The sequence below is a fragment of the Lucilia sericata genome, unplaced genomic scaffold (genome assembly GCF_015586225.1).
Source record: "Lucilia sericata isolate MDLA Ls3-8-SP2 unplaced genomic scaffold, ASM1558622v1 Contig001955F_arrow, whole genome shotgun sequence".
NCBI lineage: Eukaryota > Metazoa > Arthropoda > Insecta > Diptera > Calliphoridae > Lucilia > Lucilia sericata.
The window spans coordinates 3185-16998 of NW_023995829.1; the positions used below are offsets into that span (position 1 = coordinate 3185).

The 13814-nt window shown below is 34.9% G+C and overlaps 2 protein-coding genes across 2 annotated transcripts; both read right to left on the reverse strand.

The window, feature by feature from the left end:
- Nucleotides 1-3703: 3703 nt before the first annotated feature.
- LOC119613064 lies at nucleotides 3704-6222 on the reverse strand. Its single transcript, XM_037969001.1, has 2 exons — nucleotides 6150-6222; nucleotides 3704-6072 (listed from the first exon to the last, which is right to left on the reverse strand). The coding sequence occupies exons 1-2, from the start codon at nucleotides 6220-6222 to the stop codon at nucleotides 3704-3706; spliced, it is 2442 nt and encodes an 813-aa protein (XP_037824929.1).
- A 361-nt stretch (nucleotides 6223-6583) lies between these two features.
- Nucleotides 6584-8881, reverse strand: LOC119613065. The gene has a single exon (XM_037969002.1). It carries the CDS (start codon nucleotides 8879-8881, stop codon nucleotides 6584-6586), a length of 2298 nt encoding a protein of 765 aa, XP_037824930.1.
- Nucleotides 8882-13814: the final 4933 nt, after the last annotated feature.

Consider the following 13814-nt stretch of genomic DNA (forward strand, 5'->3'; position numbering starts at 1 on the left):
TTATACCCTACACCACTATAGTGGGGAGGGTATTATGCGTTTGTGCTGATGTTTGTAACACCCAAAAATATTGGTCCTACACCCACCTTAAAGTATACCAATCGACTCAGAATCACTTCCTGAGTCGATTAAGCTATGTCCGTCTGTCCGTCCGTCCGTCTGTCTGTGTGTCCATGTAAACCTTGTGCGCACTCTACAGGTCGCAATTTTTGAGATAATTTGATGAAATTTGGAACATGCACTTCTCTTGGTCCAAGGACGAACGCTATTGATGGTTGAAATCGGTCCATTATTTCACCTAGCCCCCATACAACCGGACCCCCCGAATAGGGCTTTTGACCTCATAATTATGTTAAATGATCTGCTATCTCTACAAAAAATTGGAAAAGTTTAGTTTTATATATGTCTTAATAATTCTAGTGATTTTCGTAAAGATCGGGCATTATTTGACCCTAGCCCCCATACAAAGTCCCCCTCAGAAAATGACTTGAATGTCCACAATTCACTTATAAACAGTAGTATCACGATGAAATTTGGCACAAATGAGTTTTATATAAACATAATTCCCAACAATAAATTTTATAGGGATCGGACCAAGTTTTACTCTAGCCCCCATATAAGCGGACCTTCCGATTTGGGCCTTTTAGCTCATAACTTTGTCAAATACACTACTATCTCTCCAAAAATCGGCACAACTAAGTTGGATATAATTATAAATAACACTGTCGATTTTTATAATGATCGGGCATTATTTGACCCTATCCCCTATACAAAATCCCCTTCAGGAAATGACTTGAATGTCCACAATTCACTTATAAACACTAGTATCAATATGAAATTTACCACAAATAGATTTTATATAAACATTTTATATAAAATGTCGACATTAAATTTTATAAGGATCGGACCAATTTTTTCCCTAGCCCCCATACAACCGGACCTACCGATTAGGGCCTCTTAGCTCATGACTACGATAAATATACTACTATCTTCCCAAAAATTGGCACAACTAAGTTTGATATGTAATTATAAATAACACTGTAATTTTTCGCTATGATCGGAACAATGTGTTGATGTTTGTAGCACTCAAAAATATTTGTCCTTATTAAGCTATGTCCGTCTTTGTGACCGTGTAAAACTTGTGTGCACGCAACAGATCGCAATTTTGAATATAATTTGTTAAAATGTGTCACATACTATTCTCTTGATCCACTGACGATGGCTGTTGAAAATGATTAAAATCGGTCTTCTATTTTTCCTAGTCAGCATACACCGAACATGAACAGACATTATTTGGAACCTATATAAGATTAACAGAAATGCGTAATTATTGAAATTAATCACATTTAATATTGGCAATTGGTGTAGGGTATCATATGGTCGGCCACGCCCGACTATAATTTCTTACTTGTTTTTTAATCTAGAAGTTTAAATGAGCAACTTTATTTTAGAAAAGGTGATATTGAATTATTAATCAGTGCAATTAGGGAGTAAAACTAATTTGTGTATCGGTCGAGTGATTACGCCATTTTGAGTTTTAAGGTCAGCCACTCGAACTTTACCGTCAGAACCATGATAAACTTTTACAACACGACCTAAGCGCCATTCAGTTGGACAACAAGGTTCACTTTTAAGAACAACGAGGTCATTTTCTTTTAAGTCTATTTGGGGACTTTTCCATTTATTACGCTTGTGCAACTCTTTTAAATATTCGTCTTTCCAACGGTGACAAATTTCTTGCTGCAATGCTTTGATTTTTCGCCAACGGTTTACTATACTAATTGGCGAGCTAAGCTCTTCAGGTTCAGCAGGAGTAAGAATAGCAGAGCCTATTAAAAAATGACCAGGAGTAAGAGCGGACAAATCATCGATGCTGTCGGACGTAGGGCCAAGAGGACGCGAATTGAGACACGATTCTATCTTTGCCAAAAGTGTCGAAAACTCTTCAAACGTATATTTCATTTGTCCAGCTGACTTTTTAAAGTGCATTTTCAAACTTTTTACTCCTGCCTCCCACAGTCCTCCTATATGAGGAGCTGCTGCAGGAATAAAGTGCCACTCAAGATGTTGATGACCATATTTTTCTACTGCCGAATCACGTAATTCTTCTATATGTTTTTCGAAGTTATTTTCAAGTTCTCTTGCAGCGCCAACAAAATTCCTTCCATTATCAGAGAAAATGCGACTAGGGCAACCACGACGAGCAACAAATCGAGCACTGCCATGATCTGATTTTGAAGCTTTTTTCTATGTATAACGCAGATTTTACAGTTGTGGATGACCGTTTTTATTAGATTTTTAGCCTTTATAATCCAACACTCCTGACGTACGACATTTAGGACTAAACGAGGGCCTCCATGTAAGACCATATTGTGGACAAACTCAACGTAAAGTCGTGCTAATCTACTAGTATATGCAAGTATTACGGGATGTCGTTCATTGTATGACAAACATTTTGTAGAGCCAAGACGACCATTAGCACCTTTTCCCCATACAACCGGACCCCCGAATAGGGCTTTTGACCTCATAATTATGTTAAATGATCTGCTATCTCTACAAAAATTGGAAAAGTTTAGTTTTATATATGTCTTAATAATTCTAGTGATTTTCGTAAAGATCGGGCATTATTTGACCCTAGCCCCCATACAAAGTCCCCCTCAGAAAATGACTTGAATGTCCACAATTCACTTATAAACAGTAGTATCACGATGAAATTTGGCACAAATGAGTTTTATATAAACATAATTCCCAACAATAAATTTTATAGGGATCGGACCAAGTTTTACTCTAGCCCCCATATAAGCGGACCTTCCGATTTGGGCCTTTTAGCTCATAACTTTGTCAAATACACTACTATCTCTCCAAAAATCGGCACAACTAAGTTGGATATAATTATAAATAACACTGTCGATTTTTATAATGATCGGGCATTATTTGACCCTATCCCCTATACAAAATCCCCTTCAGGAAATGACTTGAATGTCCACAATTCACTTATAAACACTAGTATCAATATGAAATTTACCACAAATAGATTTTATATAAACATTTTATATAAAATGTCGACATTAAATTTTATAAGGATCGGACCAATTTTTTCCCTAGCCCCCATACAACCGGACCTACCGATTAGGGCCTCTTAGCTCATGACTACGATAAATATACTACTATCTTGCCAAAAATTGGCACAACTAAGTTTGATATGTAATTATAAATAACACTGTAATTTTTCGCTATGATCGGAACAATGTGTTGATGTTTGTAGCACTCAAAAATATTTGTCCTTATTAAGCTATGTCCGTCTTTGTGACCGTGTAAAACTTGTGTGCACGCAACAGATCGCAATTTTGAATATAATTTGTTAAAATGTGTCACATACTATTCTCTTGATCCACTGACGATGGCTGTTGAAAATGATTAAAATCGGTCTTCTATTTTTCCTAGTCAGCATACAACCGAACATGAACAGACATTATTTGGAACCTATATAAGATTAACAGAAATGCGTAATTATTGAAATTAATCACATTTAATATTGGCAATTGGTGTAGGGTATCATATGGTCGGCCACGCCCGACTATAATTTCTTACTTGTTTTTTAATCTAGAAGTTTAAATGAGCAACTTTATTTTAGAAAAGGTGATATTGAATTATTAATCAGTGCAATTAGGGAGTAAAACGAATTTGTGTATCGGTCGAGTGATTACGCCATTTGAGTTTTAAGGTCAGCCACTCGAACTTTACCGTCAGAACCATGATAAACTTTTACAACACGACCTAAGCGCCATTCAGTTGGACAACAAGGTTCACTTTTAAGAACAACGAGGTCATTTTCTTTTAAGTCTATTTGGGGACTTTTCCATTTATTACGCTTGTGCAACTCTTTTAAATATTCGTCTTTCCAACGGTGACAAATTTCTTGCTGCAATGCTTTGATTTTTCGCCAACGGTTTACTATACTAATTGGCGAGCTAAGCTCTTCAGGTTCAGCAGGAGTAAGAATAGCAGAGCCTATTAAAAAATGACCAGGAGTAAGAGCGGACAAATCATCGATGCTGTCGGACGTAGGGCCAAGAGGACGCGAATTGAGACACGATTCTATCTTTGCCAAAAGTGTCGAAAACTCTTCAAACGTATATTTCATTTGTCCAGCTGACTTTTTAAAGTGCATTTTCAAACTTTTTACTCCTGCCTCCCACAGTCCTCCTATATGAGGAGCTGCTGCAGGAATAAAGTGCCACTCAAGATGTTGATGACCATATTTTTCTACTGCCGAATCACGTAATTCTTCTATATGTTTTTCGAAGTTATTTTCAAGTTCTCTTGCAGCGCCAACAAAATTCCTTCCATTATCAGAGAAAATGCGACTAGGGCAACCACGACGAGCAACAAATCGAGCCAAAGCTGCTAGAAATGCAGGAGTGGACAAATCGCTAACGGCCTCAATGTGAATCGCCTTAGTAGAGAAACAAACAAATAGACACACGTAGCCTTTAGTGATACGGCAATATCGACCAGTGAAACTTTTGATTTCAAATGGGCCGGCAAAATCAACACCTGTGTTAGTAAAAGGGCGACTTAAAGTAGTTCTTTCTTCAGGTAGCACTGCCATGATCTGATTTTGAAGCTTTTTTCTATGTATAACGCAGATTTTACAGTTGTGGATGACCGTTTTTATTAGATTTTTAGCCTTTATAATCCAACACTCCTGACGTACGACATTTAGGACTAAACGAGGGCCTCCATGTAAGACCATATTGTGGACAAACTCAACGTAAAGTCGTGCTAATCTACTAGTATATGCAAGTATTACGGGATGTCGTTCATTGTATGACAAACATTTTGTAGAGCCAAGACGACCATTAGCACGAATAATACCATTTTTGTCTAAGAAAGGCATAAGCGTTAATAAAGGACTACGAGAGTCAATTTTCTTTTTCGATGACAGACAACTAAACTCATCAGAAAAGTGCGACTGTTGAGAGAGAAAAAATAGCCGATTTCGTACAAATACAAGTTCTTGAGCGGAAATTCTAACAGTTTCGTAATTACAGCTTTTACGTCTGCTTTTGCTCGCAAGATTAAAAAATCTAAATATATAAGCAATAACATGATATGCTCTGGGCAAACTTGAGAAACGGTCCAGTATATCTTCTCGTTCAGCGGATCTAGCAATATTAACTTGCACTTGTTTCGATTCTTCTACTGTTTCGAATTCTAATGGACCTTCGGGCCACGACGATTTGTTTAATCTGAGCCAATCAGGACCATGCCACCAAAGTTTGTTTTCTCTTAAATCCGAAGGTATCAGCCCCCGGGTTGCTAGATCGGCAGGATTGTGATTAGAAGCTACGTGAAACCAATTTTTGTTTCCTACTTTTTCTAATATTGTTGCTACCCTATTTGCAACAAAGGTTTTCCAATTACATGGCGGTTTTCGTAACCAAGCAAGAACTATTGTCGAATCGGACCACAAATATAAATTATACGTATGCAATTTGAAATTGGGGATTACGCTGTTTACTAAATTGGCTAAAAGAACTGCGCCACACAACTCTAAACGCGGCAAAGATGGCCTTTTAACTGGAGCCACTTTTGTTTTGCCAATTAGTAGATTTACATAAACTTTATCACCATTCACAATACGTATATATAGTGTAGCTGCGTAAGCTAACTCAGAAGAGTCACAAAAGCCATGAAATTCAATATAAGAACTAGGCGTATATTGAACCCAACGATCAAGTTTAATTGTATCAATCTCATTATAATTAGAAATGAATGTCTTCCATTTTTGTAGAGCCACAGGTTTTATATGTTCGTCCCAGTCTATTTTGTCGAGCCACATTTGCTGCATCAAAATCTTTGCTGTTATAATCACTGGGGCCAACCAACCTGCTGGATCAAATAGCCTTGCTATAATTGAGAGTACTTCCCTCTTTGTATAAGCTGTTTTGAACTTAATCTTCTCAGTTGTAAAATAAAAGTAATCTTCTGCCGCATTCCAACGGACACCGAGTGTTTTAGCATTACTTTTATCATCGAGCGACAAAAAAGAAGAGTTAAGAAGATGTTCTTGGGGCAAATTTTTAAAATTTGTTTAGAGTTTGAGGCCCATTTTCTCAACTCAAACCCAGCTGTACCCAATATACCAATTAATTGGTCTCGTGCCTCCAAAGCATCAGGGATCGAATGAGCTCCAACAAGAGCATCATCAACATACATTGACTCACGAAGAATTCTTGAGCCTAGCGGAAAACATCGTTCTTCATCGTCAGCTAACTGTAAAAGCGTTCTAAGGGCCAAAAAGGGGGGCACAATTAACGCCAAGTGACGGTGTTCAACTGATAATCTTCGATTTGGGTTTCACTAGGACTACGAAAAACTATCTTCTGATACTGTCTATGTTCAGATTTTAATAAAATTTGTCGATACATTTTGGATATATCTGCATTAAAGACAAACTGAAAGAGTCGCCATTTTAGAATTAGGGCTACTAAATCAGCTTGCAATATAGGGCCTACAAACAGCAAATCGTTAAGACTGTTACCATTAGAAGACGAGCTTGAAGCATTAAAAACAATTCTTAACTTTGTGGTGGTACTGTCAGGCTTAAAAACTCCATGGTGAGGTAAATAATAACTCGGACTACTTTCTGAATTTCAATTTTCTCCATGTGTCCCAAAGCTATGTATTCTTTTAAAACCTCATCATATTGAGCCTTAAATTCAGGATTTCGCATTAAAACCTTTTCATTTCTTAAATATTGACTGAGAGCAATATGACGATTTGGGCCAAGTGACGAAAAAGTATCTTTAAAGGGCAAACAAACTATATATCTTCCTTCAGAATTTCTTGTGGAAGTAGAAAGATAGATCTCTTCACATTTTTTATCCTCTTCTGATAAAATCTTTCTACGAGAAACTTCTTCTAACTCCCAAAACTTTTTTAACTGATCGTCAATGGAAACTTTTGTCATATAATTGGTTATTGAAAAACGTGAGGAATCATTACTTGGAGTTGGGCCTGTGACAATCCAGCCAAAAATTGTCTCTTGGGCCACTAAAGATTCGAAAATTCCATATTGAACTCCATCACGAAGAATTAGGGGATACAAATCACCTCCTAACAATAAGTCTATTTCACTGCTTTCATAAAACTTGGGGTCAGCATAATTCAGATTGGGCAAATCTATATTCTTTGGAGGCTTAAATGTATGTGTAGGTACATTTCCTGTTACACGAGTAACTACTAAAGCCTGAATATTTAGAGATACATTTTGATCAAACAGAGAAACAATTATAAAGTTCGCAATCTTTGAAGATTTGCTTACTAATTCTCCTCCTAAACCAGTAATTTCTGCGGAAACTGGCTTATTGGGCAACTTCAATACAGTTTGTATTCTCTGAGAAACAAAACTTTCATCCGAACAAGGATCTATGAGTGCTCGAACTTTGTAATAGGAACCACAACTAATTATATTGACCCAAGCTGTAGCCAACATCACTTTCTTAGCTACTGATGTGTGATGTGACTGAACAACACCAGACGGACCTGCGATATTAGTGGACTGTAATTGATTTGTATTTGTGGACTGTATTTGTTGGACAGAACTATTTTGACTTTCGCCCTGAAATCTAGTATTTCCTTGATTTTGGCTATTATTGTTTTTATTTACAAAATCCCTATGCATTAAAGTATGGTGCTTCCTTTTGCACTTGGAGCAACCGTTTGTGCTACTACAATCACCATACATATGTCCAATGTTGAGGCAATTAAAACAATAACGAAATTTTTTCAAAGTTGAAACACGATTTCTATAATCCATATTCAAAAATCTGGTACAGGAGCTGATTTTATGGTTTTCTTTGCATAATTTGCAAAAAATGGTTTCAACTTTAGTATTATGGGCCTTAAATTGTTTTACTTTAGTTGATGTATGGTTATTGTTACTATTAAGTGCCGATTGGGAACCACTGGGATTTGAATTGTTTATAGCTATGATATCTGATACACTTTCAAGGGCATGAAATCTATCGGTGAGAAAATTATTTAATTCTTCCCATTTGGGAACCTCTGTTTTGTTCTTGAACGATTGTTCCCACAGATTAAGTGAACATTCTGAGAGACGGGATGAGCATTGGAATACAAAAATAGGGTCCCATGAATTAATATCTACATTGTATAACTTAAGGATAGCCATACAATTATTGATCTCCCTTTGAAGTCTTTTAATTTCACTAGCCGATTCTTGTTGACAAGGAGCTAAATTAAAGAGCAACTTCAATTGACTATTAATCAAAACCCGTTTATTTTCATACTGAATTTTCAAATTATACCAAGCTATCTCAAAATTTTCTGCTGTCAGGGCAACATTTCTATTTATATCCCTTGCCTCACCATCAGTTTTTCTAAACAGGTAAAATAACTTTTCTACAGGGCTAAGTCTTGTATTGTTTATGTAAATCGCAGTAAACATATCCCTAAATGTGGGCCACGAAACGTAATCCCAATGAAAAACACCAGTATCACAAGGAGGTACGGATATGGAACCACAAAGATTGGGAATTGCTGATTCTACATTTTCTTCAGTTTTTTTACCTAAGTTTGCTTTTGCTTTGGAAATAATGTTAATACATCTTATATATGTCTTGCGGACCTGCGGATGCTTTGTTTGTACCATTAACAATTCTTTCTTTTTTTCTATTGTGACATCAGAACAATCACTATAAATGCTTTTATAATTTTCCCATGATTTATCTAATTCTGATCTTTCAAAATCAAAAGCATCGTCCGTGTAACTAGAAAAATCTTCAGCTTTAAGCATAACCTCAAAGCTGATTAATTCATCCGCAGCCACTATGTATTTTTCAAAAATCGACATATTTTAATTTATTTAAGAGAACCACAAAAATATATTTTCCAAAAATTTAAAACAAATCACAGCGTCACAAACTTCTTTAAATAAAATCAAGAAATGAAAAGAGAAACTGAAGTTTTTTAACACCATACAAAGTTAAAGAGAACCACAAAACTTTATTTTCCAATAAAAGAGTTAAAGAGAACCACTAAGTTAAAATGCGCCAAAATCACAATTTCCAATAAGTTTAAAAACTTGAGAAAAAGATGGACGACAAATTTATTTAGGTTCCAAAAATAAAACAACAAATACAAATGACCGTAAGGAAAAACGGCGGCTTAATGTAAAAGTTCACGATGTAATTTCAAAAAGTAACACAATCTCACTTTTTCCGAGCCACAAATAATGAACCACAATATATGCATATGAAACACTTTGCACTTTAATAATTTCAATTTACGCACCTTTTTTTTTACGGGAGAAGGACCAATGTTTGGGGCCAAATCGGGAATCCCGGTTGTTACCTCTTAGTTGCTGAGCTGGTTCCTAGGTGCTGGTTGTTGGCAAACTGTCTCCGGCAGCCGTCCACTTGGTTTTCTCTTGATGCGGCAGGTCAGGGCCAAATGTGTTTTTATATACACACAAACACTTGTTGTTGTGTTGCCAAAAAACAACCCTTATTTTTATTTATTAAAAAGCTTTGTTTACTTCTTTTGTTTTGTATTTCTGTTTATTTTATTTATGTTCACTTTTCCTTTTGTTTTTATTTAATTAAACTTTAATTTTATTTTAATTCTTAAACTTTTATTTTATTTCAATTTCTTTTATTAATTTTGCACTTGTTGTCTGTCCGGTGGTTGAAAAGCAATGAGAATAAAAAACAAGTAAGAAATTATAGTCGGGCGTGGCCGACCATATGATACCCTACACCAATTGCCAATATTAAATGTGATTAATTTCAATAATTACGCATTTCTGTTAATCTTATATAGGTTCCAAATAATGTCTGTTCATGTTCGGTTGTATGCTGACTAGGAAAAATAGAAGACCGATTTTAATCATTTTCAACAGCCATCGTCAGTGGATCAAGAGAATAGTATGTGACACATTTTAACAAATTATATTCAAAATTGCGATCTGTTGCGTGCACACAAGTTTTACACGGTCACAAAGACGGACATAGCTTAATAAGGACAAATATTTTTGAGTGCTACAAACATCAACACATTGTTCCGATCATGGCGAAAAATTACAGTGTTATTTATAATTACATATCAAACTTAGTTGTGCCAATTTTTGGGAAGATAGTAGTATATTTATCGTAGTCATGAGCTAAGAGGCCCTAATCGGTAGGTCCGGTTGTATGGGGGCTAGGGAAAAAATTGGTCCGATCCTTATAAAATTTAATGTCGACATTTTATATAAAATGTTTATATAAAATCTATTTATGGTAAATTTCATATTGATATTAGTGTTTATAAGTGAATTGTGGACATTCAAGTCATTTCCTGAAGGGGATTTTGTATAGGGGATAGGGTCAAATAATGCCCGATCATTATAAAAATCGACAGTGTTATTTATAATTATATCCAACTTAGTTGTGCCGATTTTTGGAGAGATAGTAGTGTATTTGACAAAGTTATGAGCTAAAAGGCCCAAATCGGAAGGTCCGCTTATATGGGGGCTAGAGTAAAACTTGGTCCGATCCCTATAAAATTTATTGTTGGGAATTATGTTTATATAAAACTCATTTGTGCCAAATTTCATCGTGATACTACTGTTTATAAGTGAATTGTGGACATTCAAGTCATTTTCTGAGGGGGACTTTGTATGGGGGCTAGGGTCAAATAATGCCCGATCTTTACGAAAATCACTAGAATTATTAAGACATATATAAAACTAAACTTTTCCAATTTTTGTAGAGATAGCAGATCATTTAACATAATTATGAGGTCAAAAGCCCTATTCGGGGGGTCCGGTTGTATGGGGGCTAGGTGAAATAATGGACCGATTTCAACCATTTTCAATAGCGTTCGTCCTTGGACCAAGAGAAGTGCATGTTCCAAATTTCATCAAATTATCTCAAAAATTGCGACCTGTAGAGTGCGCACAAGGTTTACATGGACACACAGACAGACGGACGGACGGACGGACGGACAGACGGACAGGAAGTGATTCTGAGTCGATTGGAGTTGCCATACAATGCATATTGTTCTAGCGATTTTACACATAGAGAAAATATAAACTATGTGTTACACTAGACAGACACAAACAACAGTCAATTATGCATCATTTTAGAGCATTATGATTGCACTTTAATTTGGTATATCATTTGTAGCATAATGTGTTCGTCTAAAAAATGGTCAATTTGATGGATCGGTAGAATTATTGTTCTATGTTTAAAAACGCGGTAATTTGAGGTTCCGATATGGTTGCAAATAACTTTGACAGTTTTCGTGCTAGGGCAATAGTTTATGCATCATTTTAAAGCATAAGTGTTGCACTTTATTTTGGTGTATAATTTGTGGCATAATGAATTTTTACAAAAATTGGATAGATCGGTATATTTATTGGTACAGGTTCAAAAATGCGGTAATTTAAGGCTCCGATATGGTTGCAAATATCTTTTATAGTTTCATGTTATAACAGTCGTTTATACATCTTTTTATTGCACTATAGTTGCCATTTGCTTTGGTATATAATTTATTCCATAATATATTTTTATAAAATGGCCAATTGGATAGATCGGTAGAATTATTTTCACAGCTTTAAAAACGCGGTAGTTTGAGGTTCCGATATGGTTGCAAATAACATTGACAGTTTTCATGCTAGGGCAATAGTTTAGGCATCATTTTAAAGCATAAGAGTTGCACTTTATTTTGGTGTATAATTTGTGGCATAATGAATTTTTACAAAAATTGGATAGATCGGTATATTTATATGTACAGGTTTAGAAATGCGGTAATTTAAGGCTCCGATATGGTTGCAAATATCTTTTATAGTTTTCATGTTATAGCAGTCGTTTATATATCTTTTTATTGCATTATAGTTGCCATTTGTTTTGGTATATAATTTATTGCATAATGTATTTTTAGAAAATGGCCAATTGGATAGATCGGTAGAATTATTTTCCCAGGTTTAAAAACGCGGTAATTTGAGGTTCCGATATGGTTGTGAATAACTTTGACAGTTTTCATGCTATGACAGTCATTTATGCATCATTTTAAAGCATTACAGTTGCACTTTGTTTTGGTGTATAATTTGTGGCATAATGAATTTTTACAAAAATTGGATAGATCGGTATATTTATTGGTACAGGTTTAAAAATGCGGTAATTTAAGGCTCCGATATGGTTGCAAATAACTTTTATAGTTTTCATGTTATAACAGTCGTTTATACATCTTTTTATTGCATTATAGTTGCCATTTGTTTTGGTATATAATTTATTGCATAATGTATTTTTAGAAAATGACCAATTGGATAGATCGGTAGAATTATTTTCCCAGGTTAAAAAAGGCGGTAATTTGAGGTTCCGATATGGTTGCAAATAACATTGACAGTTTTCATGCTATGACAGTCATTTATGCATCATTTTAAAGCATTATGATTGCACTTTAATATGGTATATCATTTGTAGCATAATGTGTGTTTTTACAAATTGGTCAATTTGATAGATCGGTAGAATTATTGTTCTATGTTTATTAAACGCAGTAATCTGAGGTTCCGATATGGTTGCAATTAACTTTGGCAGTTTTCGTGCTAGGGCAATAGTTTAGGCATCATTTTAAAGCATAAGAGTTGCACTTTATTTTGGTGTATAATTTGTGGCATAATGAATTTTACAAAAATTGGATAGATCGGTATATTTATTGGTACAGGTTCAAAAATGCGGTAATTTAAGGCTCCGATATGGTTGCAAATAACTTTTATAGTTTTCATGTTGTCGTTTATGCACCATTTTAAAGCATTAAAATTGCCATTTGTTTCGGTATATAATTTATTGCATAATGTATTTTTAGAAAATGACCAATTGGATAGATCGGTAGAATTATTTTCCCAGGTTAAAAAAGGCGGTAATTTGAGGTTCCGATATGGTTGCAAATAACTTTGACAGTTTTCATGCTAGGGCAATAGTTTAGGCATCATTTTAAAGCATAAGAGTTGCACTTTATTTTGGTGTATAATTTGTGGCATAATGAATTTTTACAAAAATTGGATAGATCGGTATATTTATTGGTACAGGTTCAAAAATGCGGTAATTTAAGGCTCCGATATGGTTGCAAATAACTTTTATAGTTTTCATGTTATAACAGTCGTTTATATATCTTTTTATTGCACTATAGTTGCCATTTGCTTTGGTATATAATTTATTCCATAATATATTTTTAGAAAATGGCCAATTGGATAGATCGGTAGAATTATTTTCACAGCTTTGAAAACGCGGTAGTTTTAGGTTCCGATATGGTTGCAAATAACATTGACAGTTTTCATGCTATGACAATCATTAATGCACCATTTTAAAGCATTATGATTGCACTTTAATATGGTACATAATTTGTTGCATAATGTGTGTTTTTGGTCAATTGATAGATCGGTAGAATTATTGTTCTATGTTTAATAAACGCTGTAATCTAAGGTTCCGATATGGTTGCAATTAACTTCGGCAGTTTTCGTGCTAGGACAGTCATTTATGCACCATTTTAAAGCATTAAAATTGCCATTTGTTTTGGTATATTTTATTGCATAATGTATTTTTAGAAAATGGCCAATTGGATAGATCGGTAGAATTATTTTCCCAGGTTTAAAAAGGCGGTAATTTGAGGTTCCGATATGGTTGCGAATAACTTTGACAGTTTTCATGCTATGACAATAATTTATGCATAACTTTAATGCGTTACGTTTGTACTTTAACTTGGTATATCATTTGTGGCAAAATGTGTTCTTCTAAAAAATTGTA

Bases quoted from the DNA above. Each gene is read 5' to 3' on its own strand.
- LOC119613064 (XM_037969001.1), bottom strand. From the start codon at position 6,222: ATGTATGTTGATGATGCTCTTGTTGGAGCTCATTCGATCCCTGATGCT. The intron at 6,073-6,149 runs GTATATTGGGTA...ATTTGCCCCAAG, and splicing joins GGCACGAGACCAATTAATTG to AACATCTTCTTAACTCTTCT.
- LOC119613065 (XM_037969002.1), bottom strand. From the start codon at position 8,881: ATGTCGATTTTTGAAAAATACATAGTGGCTGCGGATGAATTAATCAGC.